The sequence below is a fragment of the Monodelphis domestica genome, chromosome 1 (genome assembly GCF_027887165.1).
Source record: "Monodelphis domestica isolate mMonDom1 chromosome 1, mMonDom1.pri, whole genome shotgun sequence".
NCBI lineage: Eukaryota > Metazoa > Chordata > Mammalia > Didelphimorphia > Didelphidae > Monodelphis > Monodelphis domestica.
Window position 1 is genome coordinate 261,569,963 of NC_077227.1, and position 26,636 is coordinate 261,596,598.

Consider the following 26,636-nt stretch of genomic DNA (forward strand, 5'->3'; position numbering starts at 1 on the left):
TGGTAGGAATTAAAATCTCCCTTGGAGAAAAGTGGGGATGTGAAGGAGAGACTAGAAATGTCTATCCAGCCTCCCTTTGAGACACACAGGTCATTCCCAATGTTACAAGTGAGAAGAGAGTTAACTAACACATGAACCCTTGCTACCCACAGGCTTCTCATTTCGTATTTGTCATTGTCGGGTTTCTTTGCTTTCTTTCAATGTCAAACGACAAGGTAGTTTTCCAGCTTGCTATGGCTAAATCCTCTATTTTGCCCCTCATTCCATTTTTCATGACTCTTTCACCATCTTACTGATTTGTTCATTTCCATGTCTTCCCAATCTGCCAAGGAAATCTGCCCTTGCCCCTGCTATATTTGTATATGTAGGGGAAAGGTATTGAATTGGATTATACCTCTAGTTATGAAATGGACCTATAGAGACCATCCCATGGACTGTGTGCACTGAGTTGCCTTGGTCACTTCTGGGGAAACATGTGCTCACTCTTGAAAGGCTTTGGTGCTTTCATAACTGGCATTTATATCACACTTTAAAGTTGGCAAAGTGCTTAAAAATACTGTCTTATTTCATTTTTCAAATAACTATGGAAAGCAGGGGCTGTTATTATCCATATTTTGTAGATGAGGAAACTAAGGCAGATAGAGGTCAAGTAACTTGCCCAGGGTGACACAGCTAATAAGCAAGGATAGAATTTGAACTCAGGTCATTGTGACTTGACTCTATCCATTGTGCCGCCCAGCTTCCTCTATGCTATTTTAGTATAATACATCAAATCCCCCAAGGTTCCTTGGTCCTTTCTCTGACCTGAAACAGCAGCAGTAAGGGAGGATGTTGTTTCAGTGAAAAAGGAGACCCAGTTTCTGGTTGTTTCTTCTTTCAACTCTCTAGGTGGCATCAATAACTTCTTCACTCTGCTACCTGGTGATTGATTCCATATGGCAGCTAGAATAGGGGGACTCAATTAGATAATCTTATTCCTAGGTTTCTGGGTGCTTTTTAATTCCTTTATAGAAAATAGGACTAAACATTCTCAAGATGGACCTATTTAGACTTGTTGACTACTTTAGTGAGTTGAAGAGATTCAGAGATATTGGCTCTTCAGTTAGTACTGATCATACTTCAGAAGGATTCCTTTCCATCAACTCTTGACAATGACCACTCCCCAGGAGTATTAATAATAGCAATAGCATTTATATACTGCAAAATGTTTTACAAATATTTTATTTTAATCTTATTAGAACTAACTCTTGGAGGCAAGTTTTATCATTTATGCCCATTTTACAGGTGAAGAATTTGAAGCAGACAGGATCATTTGCCTAGAGTCACACAGCTGGTAAATGTCTGTGATTTAAACTTAGTTCTACCTTGCTCTTGTAATGAACACAATATCTAAGTTCTTTTGCCAGAAAACACAGGCTTTGAGGTAAATGTTGCAGAGGAGTGGTTAAATTCAAAATTCCTAATCAGTTGTCCAATAAACTGCTTCATGTTTAATGGTTTTATATACCAGTCTCTTGGTAGGGTATTATAATACTTAATATTGTCACTTATTTAATTTATTTTATCAGTCAGTTGTGTGCTTGTGAGTGTTCTGTGTTTAGCATCTACTTCCTGGGTAGAAAACACATACATTCCCTTACTTGATTTACATTTTACAGAGTAACTTTCAGCTCCCCTTAGGGAAACAAAGACACAAGCCAAAACTTTATCCTTAAGTATTTTGTCCTAGGGTATAATGAGCTGAAGTGTAAGAAGAGGGAGCCTAAGCCTTCTGAAGCCCAGGCTCCTCCAGGGCTGAATGAAGTCCTGACTTGCCTGGGGCCAGAGCAGAGAAATGTATATTTCTCGATGTATATTTGACTTTATCGCCCCTTTAATCACACCTCAATAAACTCCAGTGGATCCTTATTACATCCACAATCAACTATATATAATTCTTCTTTTGGCATTTGAAGTCCTTCATAGTCTCGTTCCTACTTTTCTAGGCTTTTTTACACCTTAGTCTCCTCCACATGCAGTAGAATCCAGTAACACTGGCCTCCTTTGTGTTCCTCCCACAGAAAACTTCATTTCCTGACCATGGCTAATTGTTTCCCATGCTTAGAATCCTTTCTGTTCTCACCTCCACTTCCTTCTTTCCCTGACTTAAAGACTTTCTGCAGGAGCCCTTTAAGGCAGCTAGGTGGCACAGGGGATAAAAAGCACATCTGAATTCAAATGTGGCCTCTGATATTTACTAGTTGTGTGACCCTGGACAAGTCACTTAATCCTGCTTGCCTCAGTTTCCTGATCTATCAAATGAGCTGCCAAAGGACATGGTAAACCACTTCAGGATTTTTGCCTTGAAGATCCAAAACAGAGTCACAAAGAGTTGGAAATGACTGAACAAGAGGATTTACCTGATTATCCTTCCCCTTCCCCCATTATTAGTGCCTTACCTCAGATATGACTGTCTACTGCTTGTATCTTGTATATACAGTTATTTATATGTTGACTCCTGAATGATAACTTAAACTCCTTGAGGGCAAGTATTGCATTCCCAGGACTTAGTACAGTGTTTAATAAATATTTGTTGACTGACTGGTTGACTAGGGGCTAGTTAATGTTAGATGTATATATCATAATTCTGTGAATTAGTTTTTAGATGTCTGAGGCATACTACGATGTTTCATCTTTTTATCCTAATGAAGGACTTCTGTATAATAGACACAATAAATATGTGTCAAATTGAGCTCAGTTGAAGTAGTTGATCTGAGTACTAGACTAAATCTAAATTCCCATGGTTTTATGAATATTTTCCCAATATTAAAAATTAAAATAGGTATGAGCAGATATTACTTTGTAAACTAACCAAATGTCAAAGGGCAAACAATTTGATAGCTATTAGAATAATGAAACCTGGCTCTTAAGCAATAATCAAAGAAATAAATCCCACAGAGAACTGGAAACAGAAAACCAACCAAATCAACCCCAAAAGAGTTAAAGAATGGGGGATTTTGACAGAGTAGGAGTGGATTTCATCCTTTACAGGAGTGATTCTTCACTTGAGCTTCAATTTTAAAAAATTGATAGCCATTTCAATGTAATTGATGTGCTTTGTAATCCTGTGTATTTTATTTTTATTAATTTAAAAACATTATTCGGAGGAGTCAATGGGTTTAGATAGACTGCCAAAGGGCATCAGAAAGATTAAAAAACCCTGCCTAACAAACGCCAAGGGAGGGCCTACATATAGGAATACATATGTGTAGGTATATGTGTATATATCCCTATTAGAAAGTAGGAGTTGAAGGTCTGCAAGAGAGGAGGAAATCAATGCAAATATAAAAGGGATATGGAGGAAAAGTCTCCCGATGCGGAATGGAACCCTAGTCTAGCACATCTAGAGAAGGTCCTTTAGGTGAAGTTCAATAAAGGGTCCAATTCAATTCCTCGCAAACAAAGAAACTGTTCTTTCCTTCAGGTTTCTTACTAAATCTGAATGGAGGGTGGATTGTTACCTATCAGACCACACCCTTCTTTCCTAGCCTATCCAATGAAATGTGAATTCTCTTCACTTGGGGAGGACAATATGCTCACGGTTAATCGACAGGTGCTTCTCACCAATGGTTGAATCTGACTCTGGCCAATGGACTAGAAGAATGGGTTGATCCATGGGTTTGAGAATGAGAAACCAGAAGGGGGGAAGGGGGAAGGAGGGGGAAGAGGAGATGGGACGGGGCGGAGACTCTCCTGCGGAGGAGGCGTGCTTTTCCTTAGGGATGGCGAGTAGGTGGGAGGGGAGCAGTTAAGGGGCGGGTAGCTGGAGGAAGGGATATTTCCAATCAGAACTAGTGTAACCTGTGGACCCAGGATGCCTGTAGCCAATAGGGAGGGAAGCTGGCAAAACCCGGGGATTTGGGGGTGGGGCAGGAGTCCCCGCCTGCCACCCAGTCCTCCCGCCCCGCCCCAGTTAGTCCGCAGGGTTGGGCGGGGCGGAGTGCGTGTCAGGTGGTCCTGGGCGTGCAGCCTAGGCTAGGAAGACAGGACGAAAGGGGTGGGGAGGGGAGTAGAGAGACTAGAAGACGGAGGATCCGGGAGCGGCTTTGGGAAGCAGAGCAGTGAGCGCTAGCTGCAAGATTGGGTTCTCCCCAACCTCGTACCTCCCAACCCCCCACCCCTGAGTAGTAGAGGTAGAAGAGGAGGAGGAGGAGGAGGGGGGAGAAGAAAGAGGTAGGGGGAAGGCGGGGGATTCTGCCCGGCCCCCTTGCTACAGTAAGGGCTCTCCGGGCTGGGACACCTCCAGGTGTTCTCGCTCCACATCCACTACCCCGGCCCCAAGTTCTGCCCTATTCCGCCACCTCCTACCCTACCTGCAGCAGCCGCTGCTTTCGGGGGAGGGGTCCCCCAGCTTCTGCGGAGCCGCATGAACAATAGGCAGCGGCGGCTCCTGCGCTCCATGGATCTCCCGCTCCATGGATCCCTCCCGCGCGCTTCTCGGCTGCCTGGCGAGCGCTGCTGCCGCCGCCCCTCCTGGGGAGGATGGAGCTGGGGCCGGGGGCGAGGAGGAGGAGGAAGAGGAGGAGGAGGAAGGGGCGGCGGTGGCCGTGGCAGTAGCAGAGGAGCTGGGCTCGGAGCCACCACTGCCCTTCTGGACCGCGGTGTTCGACTACGAGGCTGCGGGCGAGGACGAGCTGACCCTGCGGCTGGGAGATGTGGTGGAAGTGCTGTCCAAGGACTCGCAGGTGTCCGGCGACGAGGGCTGGTGGACTGGGCAGCTGAATCAGCGGGTGGGAATCTTCCCCAGCAACTACGTGACCCCTCGGAGCGCCTTTTCCAGCCGTTGCCAGCCTGGTGGGGAAGACCCCAGCTGCTACCCAGCCATCCACTGTAAGGGCAAGGCGGGAGGGAGACTGAAAGACGCGTGGGGAAGGGATGGGACGCGCGGCGCAAAGAGTGGAGGGTTGGAGGTGCTGTGGTGGCGGGGAGGGGCCTCTTGTAGGGGGATCTGGGCAGGAAGGTTGCTGAGGGAGGTGGGGGGGTTACCCGTGGGAAAGCAGGTAGCCAGTGCGCGCTTGCGCCGGGTGCAGGGGCTTGGTAGTGCCTTAGATAAGATCCATAGTGCGCAGGCTGATCCTGGAATCTCAGGCTTAGGGCCTTCTCGGTTTTGATGAAACTATACTACCTACTGTAACGTACCCCCACAAAGTCAAGTCCTAGTCCAGAGAACCCTTCACCCTTTTTATTGTGCAGGTGGATGATAGTAGGCTCATAACAACATAGATGTTTCTAAAACCAACCTTAGAGATTATCTAGTCCACCCCTTCCTCTTATAGACACTGAGGATCTGTGAAAAATGACTTGCCTAAGGTCATACAGCTACTAACAGAATCAAAATTTGAACATAGATCTCCTACTCCAAATCCAGAGTTCATTTAATTATATAAAATTTGTGAGGATCTTAGTCATCAGATCCACTAGCCTTCTCTTCCTCCCCCACCTTATCCAGGCATTTGCTGGAAGAAAGGTTGGGGAGTACAAGACAGGGCTGGGTTGAAAAGTTTGTTGGACTCCAGGTTTCCTCAAAACTAAAATTTCTGTGTAATATTGAATAGTTTTCTTGACTCCTTTCTACAACAAGGAAGCTGTATATTTAGGGACCATGCTATGTGAATGATATCTCAAGAAGTGGTGATTTGGGAGGGGGAGAATGTATCCAAAGTACAAAGTTCATTGCCTGAATTCCATTTCTTTAACTCACTTGCTGTGTGCAATTTTTTTTCATCTGCTGTTTAAAGAACCTTCATAAATATTTTTTGCTCCCTGTTTACAGTGATACTTGTTCTTAAAGCTAGTTTTTGCTATAGCAGATCACTAGTATCCATAGTATTCTTCTCACTGTCTTGAATCTGCCAGTGATCCTCAACCTTTTCCCTACATCATTAAACTCCTAGGACCTACATTACTACATGAATCTCAGCCAATGCTGGTCATTTTTAGAGGACATTACACAAAAATTACAAGATTCTTTATCTGAAATGTTCCTTGGCATACCTAGACTCTGTTGAAAAATTAGTTCCAGAACCAGGTTCAACTCCCACCTTTGGTACTCATTACCTTGGTGGTCTTTGGCAAGGTAATCTTCTTGGCTATTAGTTTTCTTACCCATAAAAAAATGATGGAGTTGGATCTGTTGGCTTTTAAGGCACTTTCCAGCTCTAAATCTGTGTATTGCATATTTTTTACTTCTTACTAACATTTATGCCATATTTCACATTCCAGTTGACCTTTAAAATAAAAGGAAAACAGGTTCATAGCAAGAATGTTATCAGTACTTAAATGTTCAGTGTTTAACTTAATCTCTGTTGTGAAACTACTCTTTGCTCTTGGCTTGTAACTTATTTCCACAAAAATAGTTTATAGTTTAGTCCTAAATGAGTATTTCTACCATTTCTCTCCTCTTTATTATGGCAAGAAATTTGGAATAAAACCAGAAACCTTTCTTTCTCTTCTTTTTTTGTCTCCAAATTTGGGATTCCCACAGTTCCAACCCTGCCTTTCCATTGCTTCATTCAATTTAGAACTGCATTTGACTACATGTTGATCTTTGTAACTCTTGGACTGTGAAAAGAGCTCTAGTGAATGATGTCCAGGTACTAAGTCCATTGGACTAAAATCCTCTAAAGTTATCTGAATGCCCTCACATAAAATTAGTGACAAACTTGGTGGTATGATGTAGAAAGAAGAGAATGGGCATGTTGGATGACAGTCATTTTGGTGACTAAGTAAAGTTGGAGTCTAATGTTTTCTGCCATTGAAGTCCTTGATCTGCCTTAAATGAGGGTAGAGAGAATTTAGCATGCAACATAGTGCCTGGCTCATAGCAGGTCCTTAATAAATGTTTAATTGAATTACACATAAAGTCTTATTAAAGGTATGTTGAACTGAGTATTTAATAGATACTGAAAAGTTCATTTTATTTAGTGTCTTCCATTCTGTGGCTTCTAAAAACTGTTGCAATAGTCTAGACCAGATGTATAAGAGTATATGAAGGTAAAAATGATCCTGAACTCTATGAACACAGTAGATTGACATTGTCCCACTTTAGGAGCTTTTCCTTCCTAAAAGGCAGAAGAGGCAAATTTGGACCTTTTAAGATTCTCCCAGGGTAGAATTGATTGAGCTGCTGTAGTAAAAGAATAGACAGGAAATATAACAATCTTCATACTGTTCACAAAGGTAGAAAGAACTGACTTTATTAAGTGGACCTTGAATAACGTTGCTGGAATTGATACTTTCTGGAGACTGAAGTCATCTAGTGCCAGACAAAATCCCTGTGAATGTTTTCCTTTGGTTCTAATCATGGTTCTAGAAATTGCCAGCAGGTAGGCCTTTTGTTATTAGAAGTTAGGTGATCATTCAGGATAATGTAGGAAATAAAAATGAATAGGTTTGTCACCAGAGACCTGGAGTGGGATGTTGTTGGTGTTCAGTCATTCAATTGTATCTGACTCTTTGTGACCCCATGGACTGCAGCTATCCATAGGGTTTTCTTGGCACGGATACTGGAGTGGTTTGTATTTCCTTCTCCAGTGTATCAAGTGGATCCTTTTGTCAGACAATCAGAAGTAACTTGCTCAGAGTCACATGGTTAGGAAATGTCTGAGGCCTAATTTGAACTCAGGTCTTCCTGACTCCAGGCCCATCATTCTGTCCACTGAGCCACTTAGCTGGGTGTAAGTGGAATAGAACTACTCTCTCCATGAATCAGTCTCTCAGAATTTTTTCTGGGTATGTGTACATTTGTGATTGAGCTCTAAAAACATTGTCTGTGAGATCTTAAAGAACTTGATGTGAAAGGAGTTTGCCTTTTTGTTTTCAATGTTGGTGTTTTAAAGTGAACTTTTGTTATTGTCAAACTCCATTCAATTATGAATGAAGAGGGGCAGCTAGTTGGATTGGGGGATAGAGAGCTGGGCCTGGAAAGGTGAAAACCTGGGCTCAAATTTGGTTTCAGACATTTCCTAGCTGTGTGACCTTGAGCATTTAACCACAATTGCCTATCCCTTACCACTCTTCTGACTTAGAACAGGTACCTAGTATCGATTCTAAGAAAGAAGGAAGGTAAGGGTTTTTTAAAAATATTGATGACAAAAATTCTCCAAGTTTTGTTTAGAGAAAAAAATTAAATTCATCAAACATCTTTTTAACACCAACCCTGTGCAAAACACTGTTCTAGTTCCTGGAGATACAAAGACAACAAACAAACAACCGAAGACATTAACAATAGCAACAATAGTTCCTTTCATAAAGGAACTTATACTTCCACTAAGAGATACAACATGGGTATGAGTAAATACAAAGTACACATAAAATTAAAAAAAAAGTAATTTCAAGGAAAGGGTGCTAATAACTAGAGGGATGAGATACAGTCTTATGTAGGAGAGGCTTAGGTGAGAAGGGAGGGCAGTTCAGACATGAGGGATGACCTATACAAATACATAGAAGGAGATGAAATATGTACATGAAACCTGTACATATGTTTATATCATATACAGGAAATAGCTAGATAGTTGGGCATTTAGACTGAAATAAATCTGTAGAGGGCAATAATATTAAATGACACTGACTAAATACTGAGGAGTGAAAATGTGGAGGACTTTAAGTGCAATGCTGAGGAATTTTATAATTTTTTCCAGAAATAATAGGATGACTGAGGACTTTTGAGTAGTGAGGTGAAATGATTAAATCTGGATTTTAAGAATAGCTAGCAGTTATGTGAAAATGGTTTGGAGAGGGAAGAGAATAGAGTCAGAAAGATTAATTTTTCAAGAGCTATTATTTATATTTACGAGGTTATTGATGATAATGCCATCTTAAATTAGTATATCACTTTTAAAAATTCTATCTTAGAATCAATATTAAGTGATGGGCTCAATGCAGGTTAAGTGACTTACTCAGGTCATACAACTAGGATTTCTGAGGTCAGTTTTGAACCCAGGATCTCCCCTTTCTAGGCCTGAATATGTCACTTTTAATTTTGTGGAATATGACCTCTTCTATTCATATATAATAGGATAAACTTTTATTTTAATTGTCAGCAAGAATAATAGAGTTTAGCTCCCCAAAGGGTTGACATATATAACCCAAGAACTTTTCAGTGTTCTTTCTCATTCTTAATTTTGTTTATATTGTGTCTTCTTGGGTGGTTTAGTCCTGGGGATTAAATTTTTTTCACAATAAATGCCTTTATGTTTCTCTCAAGCAGAGCGTATATTAAGTGTTATTTACCAATTTACACCTTCATTACTGCATGATTAGAAAGCAAAGGGAGGTTCTAGTGTGCTTTAGATTTTAATTACCCTAATCCTTAGACATTTCTTTGTAGAACAGGCAAATTCTGGAAAGCTGTGGCTCACTTGTTCTGAGAATGCTGAAAATATGCTTATATTATTGCACACAATCTGTCAGATGGGGAGAATGACCCCAAAGTGAAACAAATATGGTTTTTTTTAGGAAACTTGACTGAGCTGCAGCTTGTGCTAAAAACTTCCTGACCTGATTCTTATTTAAAATCAGCACTAAAATTTTACTGGAGCAGAGAAGGAAGGTTAGTTTCACAGATGAATAAGCTATAATGCCCAAGTGTAGTGTTTTCTCAGAAAAGTCATTCTTCAGTGTTATTTTCTATATGGCTTTCTTCTATCTGGACATCGGTCTCAAAGTTAATATGTAATATAAATATTATTTCCATAAAGTATTACACAAGAAACTAAGGTTTTATATTGTAACCAAAGAGGTCTTTACCATATTTCCCCATGTTCTTTCTCTCCTTCTTCCTCTGAATAATGGAACTAGAGGAGCTGTTCCTTCAGCACCATGAGTTGTATTGTAGGACCATAGATTTAGAGCTTTTCGAAAGGGTTGTCACAGTCATCTAGTACAAATCTTTCATTTTACAGATGATGAACCTGGGACTTAAGAAAGTTAAATAACTTCCCCACATATGTAATAGGTTTGAGAGGCCAGATCTGATTCTAAACGATCTGACTTCAAAGCCAGTGCATCTTCCATCTCACCAATTTGTCTTTCAGCAATGATTCATGTAAGTATATTTTGAGTACATATTATATGCCAGGTACTCTTAGACACAGTGAGAGATTCAAGAAAAGTTTAATGCACAGTTCTTGTCCTGAAAAGAAATATAATCTAATTGAGAAGACAAGGCATTTGCACAAAATTCAATTCAACAAACATTGCTTAAGTGTAAACAATTTGTAAGTGACTATGCTAAGCCCTGGGAATACAGACAAAAACAAAACAAACAATGCAGTCCCTGCCCTCAAAGATCTTACCACTTTAGAAGAGGATAAAGAGATGAGACAAATGACTACAATACAATTTTAAAAAATGATTAAGTGCACAGAGGGGATCAGATAGAGTAGCTGAGAACAGCAATCTTCCAGGAGGAGGAGGGGAGACATGATATGATCCTAAGAGGTATGTAATCAACCAATTGAAGGGTGGAAAGATATATCACATTCCATTCTTCCCACCATAGCCAACCATGGGATTTGCCTTATAATACATATCCACCCATTCTTCCACACTATCTTACTTAGCCCTTTCCCTCTGATGTAAAAGTTATCAATCTCTCCCCTTATGAACCTAGTATAGGGCTCCTTAAGGCAGTTATAAGCTTACCACTACCCAGGTCCTCACAGAAACATTTGAACAATTTCCATTGATAAAATTATGGCTTTCTAGATGTCAATCAATCAACAAGAATTTATTATATCTCTTATATCTCAGACACCATTCTGGGTATTGGGGATATAAATATAAAGTGGATAAATAACTCATAACTGCAAGGAGTTTACATTCTAATGGGGGAAAAAACAAATGCAGTTTTGTCTGTATATGAATATATGCATACACGTGTGAGTATTTGTATATGTATACCACAGCCTGAAAAAACATATAGGCAATAAATATAAAATATTAAAATACTAGGCCACTAACACTGAGTTCAAAACACTACATGTATCTTGAAGGAAGAGAAGGCATCTGTCAGGTGGAGGTGAAAACAAAAGGCACTCCAGACATGGTGGATGGCCAGGGCAAAGGTGTAAAGATGAAAGATTTTGTGGAAGAGAAAGAAAGCCATTTGGCTAGATTTCAGATTACGGTATGAGGAGTAATGTCCAATGAAGATGGAAAGATAGATGGGACTAAGTTGTGAAGATCTTCCAAAGCCTTTTATATTTTATCTTTTATTGAAGTTGATTGAACCTGAACCAACATAATAGTTGTATGAATAGAGCAGAAAGGTCAGGTGAAAGAGTTGCTCTGATGTTAGAAATGGTTAATTTGACAATTGATTTAAATATATGAAGTGAAGGAGAGTGACAAAAGTAATGCCAAGTTACAAGCCAAAGAGGCTTGGATAATGATGATACCCTTAGCAGAAATAGAAAAGTTTGAAAAGAGGGGATGTTTAGGGGAAATGAGTTCAGGCATGTGCCTATTATGTAGGGCAGAAATTGGCAACCTATAATTGGAGAGCCTGTCTGCAAACTAAGAATGGTTTTTACATTTTTAAATGCAAAAATTAGGCTCATTGTAGTTTGATGACCCCTGTTTTAGAGTCTGAGATGTCTCTGGGACATATAATTTGGAATGTCCAGTAGGCAGTTGGTTATATGAGAGATTGGGACAGGATGATTTATATAGAGAGAGATCAACAAGTCATCTGCATAGAGATGAAATTAAACCCATGGAATTTATAAGATTACCAAGATGAGAAGAGGGCCTAAGTCAGAACCTTAGAGAAAAATCTACAATTAGGGACATGTTATAGAGAAAGGGCCAGCAAAGGAGAGAGAGAAGTGATGAGACAGACAGAAGAACCATGTGTGATGCTACAAAAACTTAAAAGAGGAGAGTGTTTCCAGGAGGACAGGAGAGTCAGCAGATAGGTTGAGAAGGATTTTGTCTGAAAAAAAAAGCCTATTAGATTTAGCAATCAAAGAGTTGTTGGTAACTAAAGAGAATAGTTTCAGTTAAATGAAGATGCTAGACCCAGACTGCAAAATATTAAGGAGTGTGAGAAGAGAAGAAATAAAAGTTGGGAACCTAGATAGCTTTTTCTATAGTTGGCTTTATGTAAGGAAGAAAGATATAAGACAGCAGTTTGAATAGAGGGTAGGGTCTATTGAAGATTGTTTAAATATGGAGGAAGTGTGGCATGTTTGAAGAGAGTAGAGAAGGAACCAGTAGATAAGAAATTGAAGATTTGATAGAGAAGGAATGAATGAAGTTGCATTCTGCTGGACCATATAGAAGGACAGATGATCAAATTCACATGTAGAAGAGTTGGAAGACCACCTCATTGTTAGACCAGGGGAAAGGAAGAGAGAGTAGAGTATGATGTCAAAGAGTTTTAAGGAGAACAGAGGGAGCTGACATAGAATGATCTCAATTTTCTCAAAAAGGTAAGAGTCATAGTCCTCATCTGAGAGAGGGGTCAAAGAAAGGTGTGGGAGGCCTAAGGAGTATAGAGAAGGTATGGAATGTGGGGATTAAGATAGGAACTCAATTAGGAAGGACTAAAAGGACTGCTTTTCTGCAGTAAGAGCCAGTTGAAGTTAGATAACATGAATTTATAATATTCTCAATCAGCTGAGGAATTAGAAAAGGGCAAAAGGTCTTTTCCGTTTTTTTAAGATTAGAAACTTTTAAGCATTTGTCTCTTTTTTGGACAAAGCATGCTTACTTTGCTAAATGCAGAAAGCATCACCTAATTTTATTTTGAGTGGCTTTTGCACAAATGCCAATTGAAGGACAAAAGTGGGATGAAAGGAAGGCAGTGGTAGGCCATGAGAGCTATACCACAAACAAGAGAAGATGATTTATAAACAACTTCTGGAAATCATCAGCAATTGAAATAAAAGAGAAGATGATCCCATTTGTACACTAAAGACCTTACTGACAGATTGACCAGAAGGGAATAGTGTAGACAAATAGGTCATGTCAAGTAACCTAGGAATAATTATGAATTTTATCTTTAAATTTTTGGTTTCAAGAAATTTTGTGTCTGATTTTTGCATTTACTTATATAAATCACATTCTATTTATTGTTTGTCCTTGCAGAGTTGAATAGTTAGGTGACTTTTCAAACTCACTAATGTGTTAAATGTCAGATTTGGAACCAGGTCTTTTTACTCCAAATACAGTGTTCTTTCCATCATTCTGACAGCATTTTTATAACCTATAAAAACATGATTAAAAAGTGAACTATTATTTTCTTCTTATCCCTTGACTTTTTGTGTGGTACATAGAAAATATTATTTTTACCTTACATTTTTCTATGAGTTTTATTGCACTAACATTTTACGTGAGATTTAGAAATCTTTTTATTCTTATTTTAAACCTTTACCTTTTGTCTTAGTGCCATTTCTAGAACAGAAAAGTGGCAAGGGCTAGACAATCAAGGTTAAGTGACATGCCCAGGGTCACTCAGCTAAGCCATGTCTGAGGCTAGATTTGAATTCAGGACTTTTGAACTTCAGACCTGGTGTTCTATCCATTGTACTACCTACCTGTCCCTACAAATCTTTTTTTGAGTTAACAAGTTACTGCAGAGAAGATGATAATGGTGATGGTAATGATTTTTAAGAACTTTTATGATATATATGTATATGTATGTACATTTGTGTATATATTTGTATATATACACATGTATAAAAATATACACACAAATGTGTATATATGTTTACAAAGTATTTTATACACTTTCATTGAACCTTTATAATAATTCCATAAGTTAGGTGCTTACTGTAGATATTATTCTCATTTTACTGATTAAGAAACTTAGCCGGAGAGATTAAGTGATTCATCCCTGGTCACACAATTAGGAGATGTCAGAAGCAGGATCTGAACCTATGTCTTCCTGATTATCCACAATACAATGCTGTTGTTCAGTGAGAGATGTAAAGATGAATGAGATCTAAAGTATCCTGAACCCTCATTTAGATTCATTTAAATCTTAAATCTCACTAGCTTCTAACTAATAACAACAAATATTTGCTATCATTGCAGGTTTATTTAAGCCAGGATTTGGCAAACTTTAAAAAAGAGGTTTTTACAAAAATAAGAACCATTCTTAGTACAGAGACCTTAACAAAAATAGCCAGCTGGCCAGATTTGGTCCAGGGTTCATAGTTTGCTAATTCTGATTCAAACTAAGATATCTGCTGTAGATTCAAATCTTTTATAGAATAACAATAATAACAGCTAACATTTATATGTCACTTTAAGGTTTGCAAAACATTTTATGTACATTATCTCATTTAATCTCCTCAATAACCTATAGATAAGGATTAGTAACTTGCCCAGGAACACTCAGCTAGTAACTATTGAAGGCAAATTTGAATTTAGCTTTATTTCTGACTTCCAGTCTAGTGTCCTATACACTATACCACCTACAGCAGCGATGGTGAACCTTTTAGAGACTGAATGCCCAAACTGCAACCTTCATGCCACATGTGAGCCCTCTGGCTTACCCCAGACAAGGGAGGGAGGAAGCACTGCCATTAGCATTCTGGGCAGAGTGGTGGGTAATATGAGAAGTATCCTCAGGCACCCATGGAGAAGGGGAAGGGAGCAACCCCCTTCTGCATGCTCTAGCCCACTTCCATAGATTTGCCAACATGGAGTTAGAGGCATAGTCCCTTTCAGATGTAAATCCATTTTCTTATTAATCATCCTGGATACTTCAAAATGAATAAATTCAACTGTAAGGGCAAACAGTAGATCAAGCATTATTATTATTATTATTATTATTATTATTATTATTAGCCCAAGAGAGGACACAGGTAGAAAGTCCTTTGTATAATTCCAGTTCCTTGTAGTGATTCTCTTAGAAATGAATGCCGTCACTAACACATATAAGATTCTGTGTTAATGCCTTAGTTGACCCCTGCAACTACTAGCTCAGTAAGATTGTTGCTTTGAAGCAGCTTTGCAAATAACGACTTCAGCCATTCACTAAGAGAAGAATTACCTAGGTGGCAACAGAGCAAGAAAATAACGCTGATTCCATTCATCTGATTGGTCACAAACCCTCTATGGAGGAACATGAATTAGATTTAAACGTCAGCAGTGTCACACCCACAAATATCTAGCTATCTGTCTGTCTGTCTGTCTGTCTATCTATCTATCTATCTATCTTTCCTGAACCTCCTAGCTTTAGTGCTATCTCCTAAAGTTATTATGCATATACATCCATTTACCCATAGTATCCCTTCCCTTTCCCCTCCCCCAGTAGAAAATAATCTTAAGGACAGACATTTTTCATTTGTTTGTACATCCTCAGCATGTAGCACAATATTTTGCAAGTGGTTAGTAAAGAGGTTTGTTGGCTTTTATTGAATATAAGCTATCTTGTTGGAAGCCCGAGTGCATCCTTTGTCTGTAATTGCTGTGCATTTTTCCCTTTTAAAGAATTCCAATATTGAGGGTAGAGCTTATATGGCAATCAACAACTTCAGATCATGCTCTCAGCCATGCACAACCATTATAATTCATCCTAAATGAAACTGATGGTGTCATAGTCTCAGAAAGAAACTTTTTTTTTAAAGGAGAATCAGTGGAAAAGTGTGGTTCTGGTAAAGTCTAAGACTGAGTTGGAATAGATGGCAATAACAGCACAGGTTATTGTTGGCAAATGACTTCTTGTATTAAATCAATGTTTTCCTTCAAAATGCCTTGTTGAAATGACCAATTACATTAAAATTCTACATGTCTGATTTCCATAATTAAAATCATTGGTATATCTATTTGTAAGATAGGAAATCAGATCCAGCATGACTAATTATGCTCCTATATTACACTATGTATTGGTGATTAAATGATTTATTCCAGAATGATTTTGACTTAATGTCTCTGTCTCTTCTCTTCTTGTCCAGTGTTAGAGATTGATTTTGCAGAGCTGACTCTGGAGGAGATAATTGGTATCGGGGGTTTTGGAAAGGTATATCGAGCTTTCTGGGCTGGAGAAGAAGTTGCTGTGAAAGCTGCTCGTCATGATCCTGATGAAGACATCAGCCAGACGATTGAGAATGTTCATCAGGAAGCCAAACTCTTTGCCATGCTGAAGCACCCTAACATCATTGCTTTGAGGGGGGTGTGCCTGAAAGAACCCAATCTCTGTTTAATCATGGAATTTGCTCGTGGAGGATCCTTAAATCGAGTGTTATCGGGGAAGAGGATCCCTCCTGACATATTAGTGAACTGGGCTGTTCAGATTGCCAGGGGGATGAACTACCTGCATGATGAAGCAATTGTTCCCATCATTCATCGAGACCTCAAATCCAGCAACAGTAAGTCTGGAAGAAGGGTGGGTGGAAGAAGTGCATGGGACCAAGTGATAGCCATGGCCAGAATGGATTCTGAACATGTTTGTGGTGAAATTGCATACAGAAAGCAGCCTATCTGAGTGGGGATGTGGGTTGGTTTGGGTACCAGGGAAGAATAGAGCACATTTGGAAATGGAACAGATACCATGCATGATTGGTATTGGTATTCATGTTATGTATAGGGTGTTATCAAATTCTCTTTACTACTTTAGATGAGTCAAAATAGTTTTCTTTTTCTGTGGATCATTATTTAAAATGGACATTTGTGAATTTGCATACATATTTCCCAAAAGGGACCAGAGAAAATACCATTAAGGGACTAGGCTCATTCTTTAAACCACCCAGAATGTAACAGGGTGCTTTGTACATAATAGGCATTTAACAAATGATGGTCAAATGAATTCATTCTTATATTTGTAACTTTAAGAAAGTTGAACCATCCAGAAATGCAAACTTGGGCACTTTTAGGAATCCTGAAAGTATTATGTATTGTTGTGACTACCTGGTGAGTATTTAGTAGATAATCCAAAGGCACTATAACTCATATATTGAGATGTTGTAGATATTGAATTTTTGGCAAGATTCTAAAACATGCCATTCTCTTCCTGGGGGTCCTGGCTAGATGGATTCAAGATTGGAAATACTTTTTTGTTGGACTTTATGCTCTCTATTCTCACACTCATTTACATATAATACTTCCTCACAATTCTACTGGAAGTTAGGCAAAATTGAATTCATGGCATCATTGGCTCATAGATTTAGAGTTGGAAGGAACTGTGGAAGACATCTAGTTTATCCCCCTAAGGAGATGAGGATAAAGAACTGAAGTCAAGAGGGGTAAGTAATTTATCCAAGGTTGGTCAGCTTCTAGGGTTTTGGGGGAAGACTTGAACCAAGATCTTTCTGATTCCAAGTTCATTACTCTATCCACCATACCATGCAATACAGAGGGAAAGACTATGATGTGTTTCCTTTGTGTAATAATTAAAATTATGAGGCTGATAGTAGCTTAATAACTTTATTAAATCAAAGTAATAGTAGTAAAGAGAGGGAAAGGAAGGAAAGAGGTAGAGAGATACTTAGCTTTCTAATCTGTTAGTCACCATGTTGGGCCTATGGCTAACTCTGACAAGGATTCCTTCAGGTTCCTTTGCTCTAACCAGAAGACCCCAAAGACCACCTGGTCTCCACTTATAAGCTCTTTTCACCCCTCACTAGCTCTCATGAACCAACTGTAGTTTCTTAATTTGCCTCTCTTCTTTCATGCCTCTTCCACATTTCCCCCTTTTTTCTTTAAAAAAAAAAGCACCTTGCATTTTTGATGATACTTACCATGTATATAATTCTATCTATCTATTCTTAACTCTGTAATGTCTTAAATAGTCCCTTACCCCCCCATAACAAAATCCTAACTTATCTTAGCTATTCTGTCTATATCTAGTGCTAAGCTAAAAGTGGGTTTAGGAAAATGGTTTAGGTAAGGGATTTACATGAACATAGTTTTACCTAACAACAAATCCTGTAACAATTTTTCAAATCATTCCAACAATTTCACTAACATTCAGAATATGCAGTTGTCCTGTTTCCTAATACCTATAAATTCAACCAAGGAAATTCCTACCACTAACAAATACTAACTTACAATAGCAATGCAAGCTAACTTCTATACTTAAGAACTTCTGTGTCTCTCTCTACTTCCTTAAGACTTGAATAAATTTATTAGGCTGTCACTATTGTTAGTAGTTAGAATATTAATAAAAGTATTCCAATAAAGTTAGCTTGTTAGTCAATTAGTATTTACATTTGTACATAGGGTCTATTCAAATTTACATATGTACATCCTTCTAGATTTCTGTGCAAACTCATTCAGATAAGAAATATCTTCATCTGTTTGAATTTTCCACAGAAATTTTTATCGGTGTGTCTTTTTGTTATGTAACTATACATGTTGTATACTTGCCCATTCCATGAGATATCTTCTTAAAATTATTCTATGTAGCATGTGCATGCATATATGTGATGTTAACATGCATGATGCATTCTTACATATCTTCATGATCAAAAGTTCCAAAATTTCAAAGTTCCAAAGTTCTTCCATGTGCTTTTATGGGGCTTGTAGAAACTCTTTCTTCCTCTCTGGTCAGCATATCACTCTTCTGTCTTCTTTCACTTTTGAGTGAAGGCTTGTGTTCTTCAAATCAGGATCCATCTGGAATAATCAGGAACCAGGAACACATGGGAACATGTGTGTGTAAGGTTTTTACATGTGCATGCATATAAGAGTGAAATTTACATGTGCATTGAAGTAAGTTGAAATCTTCATGAATGTCAGAATTTATCAATCTTCATGTGTGAAAGTAAGGATTACATGTGTTTTCTTCATGCAGGAGAGTAAGATTTGCATATGTACATCTTCATGAATGCAAGTAAGCTGTACATGTGTTCTTCATGGGTGGATGTGAGCATTATGCATAGGTTCTCAAGATTTTGTTAAGAATAGTGATTTGAAGTTGTTTCTAATCTTTTGCTGTGTGACTTTTTACAAGGAGATTTATTATATGGTGACTGTAATCATTTCTTGTATGGTTACTGTACTTATTTCTTGGAGATAGAATTTAAAGAATTATGTATTCATTTGCAATAACATTGTTTCTGTCTGTTCAGTTATTGTGTGGCTGGCAGAGACTTCGTATATTTTATATGGCTGCTAATATTTTCAAATGCATGTTTTCCTTCATCTAGATTACTGGCTGTATTTGCTTCAGGGGTGCTATCCTTTTATCATTTCAACATGTGCAGTACTCTCTTGTCTGTATTCTGGTGTCAAGTACTCTCATATGCTTTCCTGTGTTTTCAGTAGGGTTTTCATTCACAAGGACTATTATTGATGTCTTCTTCTTGGGCTACTTGTGTTGCTGCTCATGACTAGGGCTTTTTTGTTGTTGTTGTTGTTGATGATGTCATCTATATGTATCTTCATTGATGACATGATTATATTGTTGTGTCTATTGAGGTATCTGAAACTATGAAGTAATATCATCATGGTAAACTCTTTCTCTCTTCCTTCCCCTGGTAGAGACTGTTTTAGGATGAAGGTTGAGAGATATGAATAACCTTTTTCAGTTCTCATCTACAACTTGCTGTTAAAATCTTTGTTAACAAATTCAACCAATGTGAATCCATGCTTCCATAGCATTCAAGATGTTTGTCTCTGTCATAGTTATGAAGTTGGAGTTTCATGCTGCCAGGTTAGGAGTTTTCTTGTTATTGAATTACTTGTTCTTCTTTTGCTGGAATAATTTATTTTCTATGCTACCTAAGACTAGTCTTCATTCTCATAAGGCTTTTTGAGTAGTATGATGCCCTATGGAAGTACAACTAATCTTGGTTTCACTGTTACAACATGAATGGCACTTGTCATGTTTTTGAAGTTAGAAAATAGAAGTGAAATTGTGTATCTATCTCTCATTCTCCAGTTCTCAATATGTTTCTTGATATTCTCCTTCCAATTCAAAATCTGTATCTGTTTAAGCCATGTAATTCAACTTTTCTATAAAATCATCTTCATTATCAACCCCTAATCTTGCATACATTTCTTTTAATGATATGCAACTTGTTCTGTGCCCAAAAAATAACTCCTCATCATAGTCTTGGTGAGATTTTGGTTGTACTGGTTTCAGGTATTCTGTCTTCTCACTTGTGTCCCACACATCTCTTTTGTCTACCTCTTCATAAAGCTTATAAAATTGATAAGGCATTTGTTCTAAATCATCTTCATCCATTATAATTACACCTTCTGGTATTCCTTCTGATTCTGTGTATGAACTGAATCACTGACTCCATTCACTATGTTATTTGGATCTTGCTCAGTGTCATGTAAACTTTTGTCAGATGTTGGTAACTCTGGCTTTGTATGTTGATCTAAGCCTATGTCACCAACTTCTATGTTTCTCAAATCAGTTCCTGTTTGTTTTTCATTACTAAGCTTTAGAATTTCATTTTGAATTGGTAAACTTGATGGTATGGGGTTAGCTTCTTCTTGCAGATCCTCTATACTGTTAATAATTATAGACCCTACTCTACCACTAGTCTGGGGTTTACATTTATCTTCATTCTCATTTGACTGTGTAGAGATAGGAATCTTTCCCTCTATTGTATTATTTTCTGGGAATAAGTTTGGTATGTCTACATTTCCCCCTGCATCATCACTAGTATGTGTGCCTTCAGTCTGTCCCCAGGAGAACCATATATATATGTTTCTGGCTTTGTAGCTAAGGTGTTCATAACCACTAAATCAGTGTTCATGCCTTTGCTACCCTCTGCCAGTTGTATGTGTGTCTCAACTAATTCTTCTTGATTTGATTCATTTCCTAGGAAGTCTACTTTTGAGGTTGTATTCTCTACTACAGTGGAACATGAATCTAAATCACAGCTGTTGCTTTGGCCAGATACCCCTCTGCCACTTAAAACATTGGCACCACCTGAATCCTTGGTTGTTACTAAGACTTCCATTCCATCCTCATATTCAAATTTAACTGTTATGTCACCTCCATTACTTTGAAAAGGATTATTGTGTTCAAATGTAATTTCAGCTTCATTTTCAGTTAATTTTTCTTTATATATATCACTCATTGCTGGATGGAAGGTATTAGCTTCTGGATTCAAATTAGATGTATTTTTTATGGGGACCTGTGCCATAAAGCTATATACAGAATTAACTAAGTTTGGTGGGAGGTCATCTGTGAATGGTTTCAAAGCCTTTATATTTTCTTCTTTACCAACAGTAACCCTTTAGGGAATTGAAATTATGTGTCACTGTATCAGTCACAAACTCTTTCTTGAGTTCTTGTGACTCTTTCTTTCTTTCCCTTTTGCATAATTCAATCTCATTATCTAATCTACACTGGAAAAAGTTATCTAAAAGTGATTTTATTTCATTGACACTCTTTTCCTCTTTGGTTACTATGCAGCTTTTCTCTATCTCCAAGTCTCTTATCTCATTTGCAATTTGTAAAATTATTTCTTTTATTTCTGCATCAATTTCTTTAATCTGTCTCTGCCTTTCTCTTACTTTATTGCAATGGCTATCAGTCACAGATTCACTTTTTTGCCCTGAATTTTCACCATTTCCCAACTTTTTTCTACTATTTTCAACTGCAGCCTCATTCTCACTAATTCTTCTATCTCCATTTGTCACACTATATATCTTATGGGTCTGGCTTCATAACTCTTTCCTAACCATATCTGAGTACTTAGGGTTGGCTCCAGAATTTATAGCCTGTTGTATTTCATGCAAGTCCAGAGCTTGCTGTGAGGACTTTAACGTGCAGTGTGAACAAGTGGACTTCTTATACCTAGTTTGTGAATTATGTGTGCTCTTATTGTAAATCTCATGTTTCTTCTTCAAAAAGCAATTTTTTTAAATCAAGTGACCTTTCTTGTGACAAAAGAAACATTCCCTAGTTTCTCTCTGAACTGGTTTTTCCTTGTAACTAGGTTTCTTGTAACTAGATGTTGTGTAAGTCTTAACCATGTTTAGTCTCTTGATTTCTTCAATCTCCTTTTAAGATTATTCTCTGTCATATCTAACTTTTCTTTTAGGTCTTGGACTTCTTTACTTTGTTCTGACTCATTCTCATGCAAGTAACTTGCTGTCTCATGTAATTCTATCAGGCCAACCGAGGCATACTTAGGGAAATAGTGTTTGAAAAAAAATTTAATTAGGTGTGCAGCCCCTTAGAAATTGCCTACAGACATGGCTAGCAGATTCTTCACTATCAGCTTCTATTCTCAAAATGGAATCTGCCATCTCTGACAGATGGTCTATGTATGTGGCAGGATGTTCCCCTTTATTCTACAATATCTTATCAAACCTAGCCCTTGCATTAGGTTTTGAACAGCATTGTTTTATGGCCTCAAGCAAATCCTTCCTGCATTTCCTTAGGTAGGACATGCAAGTAGGGTTAGCAAAGTCCATATCTACTCTTTGTTCCACAGTTGGCCAGCTAGTCAAATTGCTATCAGATCTTGTCTTTTCCGAGAATTGCCTTTGTTCCTGGGGACTGAACAGTTCTGATAGTAAGAACTCTACATCTTCAAAATCAGGATCAAAGATCTCAAAAGCATGTTTCAACTCCTTTTGAGATTGGAAAGGATTTTCTACAAATTTTGGGAAATGTCTTTTTATAGATTCAAGTTCCTGTGAGGTGAATTGTCTATGGGCTGTGGAGTGTAGCACACCAGCAGTATTGGATAGATTAATGACCTTTTTTAGTGGACAGATTTTCTCAGGTTCACCAGCAGACACAGTGTCCTTGTCACCTTCATTTACCTTATCAGTGACTTTAGCTGTCTTTCCTTCAGAGACACTGTCAGCCTGTCCATTGTCCTTGCCCATAACCTGATCTAACCCTTTTCCCTTAATTAATTCCTCAAACACAGCCTTAATCATGCTTTCCAGGTTGTTATCAATAGCCAGTATCTCTTCTGTCTTAAGGGGAATCACAAATCTAAAGATCTTCTTTACTTGGGTCAGAGTTTGAAGGACAGCCATTAAGGGCACATACACTTGAGCCAGGACCTGCCAGAATATAGGGTCTGTTTGGAATGGCAACTGCAAAACAGACCTTGTTATGTTGCCTATATAATCAATAGATTCCATGATCATATGGGTCATTCTGCTGTAAAATATGTTATAGACTCAGAAACAAGCAATGATAGCCACAATCACAGTTCCACAAACAACTTGTTTGAACATTGTTTTTTCTTATTCTACTCTGCCTTTCTAAGGATTGTGGGGTTCAGTCAGACTTCGAGGTGCCAATTGTAATAGAAAAAAGATCCTGAGGAGATATTTGTGGTTGTAATAAATGAGAGACTCTGGCTGATTTGAGAGATACTAAGAGATACTCTTATTTCCCCAAGAGTTACCCCTCTATCTCTCTTATATGATTTTTAAAAATCCTTTTTTGAGCTATTTCCGTAATCCTTTTTGTGACTGACACCAGTTTATTTTTCTTTGAGTCCTCACATGTAGCTCTTTTGACATTGTTGTCTCTTTCTGAGTTTGTTTTGATCATCCTTATTACCATTGTAACTTTCTATGATCTTTTTCATTGTTTTTATTGTTTTTTCATTTTTCCAATCTATTCCTTGACTTTTAAATTTATTTTGGACTCTGTTCTTGCAGCATCAGATTTTTCATTATTCTATTTTCAGAGCTAATTCTGGAGACTTGTAAGTTTTCATTTTTTCTAAGGTGTTATAACTTAATGACAGGCATGGTCACTATTCTCCTGGTCTGTGCTCTGATCTATGAGGGACCATGAGCAATATTTTCCACAATAGCCATGTGACTAGGGTCCCTGTTCTTTTAGGATTGAGAGCTCTAGTATCCTAGTGTTCTTCCTTATCCTGACATTGTGACCTGGGCCTGTGACCTTGATCCCTTTCTGGGCCAGCTGTGTGTCCTCAGTAATCTTCTGATCAGTTGTCTGATCCCCTTACCATTGGTGGACTGAAAGCTCTGGAACTTGCCACTGCTTTAATCCCACTCATGACATGTACTGGCTTATCTGGGTCCAGCCTGTTGCTGGCTTGCCAGAGTTCTACCTGCGCTGGACTATACTCCACTCTCACTCCAGTGGGATAGACTTTCCTGGTGAATTTCCAAGTTGTTTTGGACTGGAAAATTGTTTTAACCCCATCTTTTTATTGGTTCTTCCATTCCAGAACTGGTTTTGAGGCATTTTGATCTTGGGGGAATTTGGGATAGCTGAAGTGATACCCTGCTTTATACTGTTCCATGTTGACTCTGCCTCTCATGGTGATCTTTCTATAAAGCTCCTGATGTCTAGTGGTCTTGTTTTATGATGAGACAAGGCAAAATATTTCTGTCCTACACCTATGATCATCAATGTTATATGTGGTTGCAGAATTAAGTTTTTAAACTTTTATTCTTTTTTCACCTTTGTCTTGTGGTGAAATGTTGAACAAGTCCTCTAACTTCCCTTTGCCTCAGTTACTCTGTTTAAAAGGTTGGATAGTAATATGTGCCTCCCAAGGGGATTTTGATAATTAAGAATTTGCCTATTAGGTGTTTTAAGATCTTTGGAATTAAGGTATAATTTGAAGCTATAAATACAAGGCATAATTATTATGAGATTTGTGCTTAGGAACCTAAGCTATTGTAAAGATGAAATCACCCTGTGGGTGGTTCCATTCTTCTTGTGCAACTTCAGGAATCCTGTCTTTCTTTCAGTCAGAAGACTTCTCACACTTAGAGCTAAAATTCTTACTTTGTCCTCTGAGTGCCCTATAAATCTGAGTCTTGTCATTTGGGAAAACATTAAGTTCCAGAGAAGCTGGATTGCAGTGTAATATAATAGTGGGCTGAGATTCGGGGCACTGCTTAATAAATCCTGCTGAGTTGATTTTTAAAAAGATGTCAGGGTTTTGAAAAAGTGATTTAATTTTATTTGTCTGACTATTCAACTCTATACTACTAAGCTTCATATTCAGGACTGATGTTGTTGGCAGTCAAAGGTCTCACCTATGAGTTGGAGGCATTGGTGGGTGGGTAAGAATTAGGCACTTATATTATACATTCATTTAGTATCATGCCATGGTTGGCTGTTCTGGATTGGCTTACTCATTTAGAAATTATAGGTTAATTCTTTATCAGTTTTCCCCCCTTTGCCTAGATCTTCTTTGCCCTTTGTAGACTTAAAGGAATTTATTCTTTTTCTTCAGTTTTAAGATCTGGTCATTACCATTTGAGGTCTCCCTTCAGGGATCATGCTTCCTCCAATTGCCAAAGTGATTAGGGGTTAAGTACGTATTTGGGAAGGGGTAGAAGTGGTTTTTGGTAAATATATATGGACTGTGCATATTTACTGAAAGTGATGTCTTTCCCTCTACTTCCTTTAGCATTATCAAATCCCTCCTCCTGCAAAATTTTTGGTATTTGCTGATAGTATAATGTGCTTTGCATTCAGTATTCTGCAGCTAGAGGGTATCTTAATTTAGTCTCTAAGATCTATATCAAGAGGTGTAAGGAGTCTGAAAACTAAGTGGGGAATAGACTCCACAATCCTGGGCCCAGGTGACTTATTAATTGTAGTCTCTGCCCCTCCCCTCCACTCTATATTCCCCTGGATCTGTGTAATTACCTACCTTAAGTTCCTTAATTGCTTTCCAAAGTCTAGGTCCATTGTATTGACTTTTATATTTCCATATCAACCAAATTAGTTGTTTGTCCTTCTTTTGAAGAGGAGCAATGATATCATGATATCTCCACTGGAAAGAGAATTCATGAGAATTAAGTGACAGAGGTGCACAGTCATTCACCTTACTCTCTTTTTTAGAGTCCAGTGGTAGGACAAAAGTCAGGATGACTGGTGATGGCCCAGGATGAGGTAGATGACTTTGGTGTCTTTGAGGTATGACCAAGTTCTAAGCACTTTATGGCTCCTGCTTCAGCTCTCTTCACAGCCATTGGAACAAATTGTTCTCATCTTCCCATTCCACTGAGGGATGTCTTCACATGTTTGGGGCAGACATCCCCCTAATCCACCAGTGGGTCTGAGGGTAAACCTATTGGTTTACCGATGGTTCTACCAGAGTATGGCAGCTGCCCATGCTGTAGCTTTGTGGAGCCACAAGTGAAAGGATAAGTGAAGAAGTAGCTGGTCTGAGCACTTATGGGGTCACCAGTATGATATGAATTTCCAGGGTGAGGAGTCTGTTGTGACATGGAGGAGAAGGTCTAGAAAGTCAGGAGTGGATCCTGGAGATGTATTTAGACTTGACTAGAACTTAGTGTTCAGGAAAGGAACCAACCATTCAGAAGAAGGGGCCTCAGGGGCAGTTTCATTGAAATGTGAGGTAGTTATTATTCATTGCTTTTGCTAGGAATTCTTAATCTTCATAAAAAAATTCATAACTATCTTAACATAATTGCTTTCCTTTGTAAACCTATGCATTTTGTCTCCTGCATTTAATAGAGGGGGTCCTTAGGCTTCACCAGACTGCTAATGGTCCATGACACACAAAAATGGTTCAGAACTCCTATCCTAAGGCCAGTTCTAAACTATTTAAACCGCAGTTATAGTTACATTCTCTGCACAGAATAGGTGTTCTTTATATAAGGTCTACGAACTAGTTTCTTTTATAGACTTAATGTATTCTGTTTTCTACATTTAAAAAAATTATTCTGAAAAAGGAACCTTGGGCTCAACA

At 38.3% G+C, this 26,636-nt stretch overlaps 1 protein-coding gene across 2 annotated transcripts in view; it reads left to right on the top strand.

Moving 5' to 3' along the window:
• Nucleotides 1-3,986: 3,986 nt before the first annotated feature.
• MAP3K9 (mitogen-activated protein kinase kinase kinase 9) overlaps nucleotides 3,987-26,636 on the top strand; it is a 132,999-nt gene continuing 110,349 nt past the window's right edge. For both annotated transcript variants that reach the window (XM_001368515.5, XM_003339490.4), the window contains exons 1-2: nucleotides 3,987-4,869; nucleotides 15,948-16,361. In XM_001368515.5, coding sequence (XP_001368552.3) covers nucleotides 4,455-4,869; nucleotides 15,948-16,361 — 829 coding nt within the window. In that variant the 5' untranslated portion in view covers nucleotides 3,987-4,454. The remainder of the gene's footprint in view (nucleotides 4,870-15,947; nucleotides 16,362-26,636) is intronic.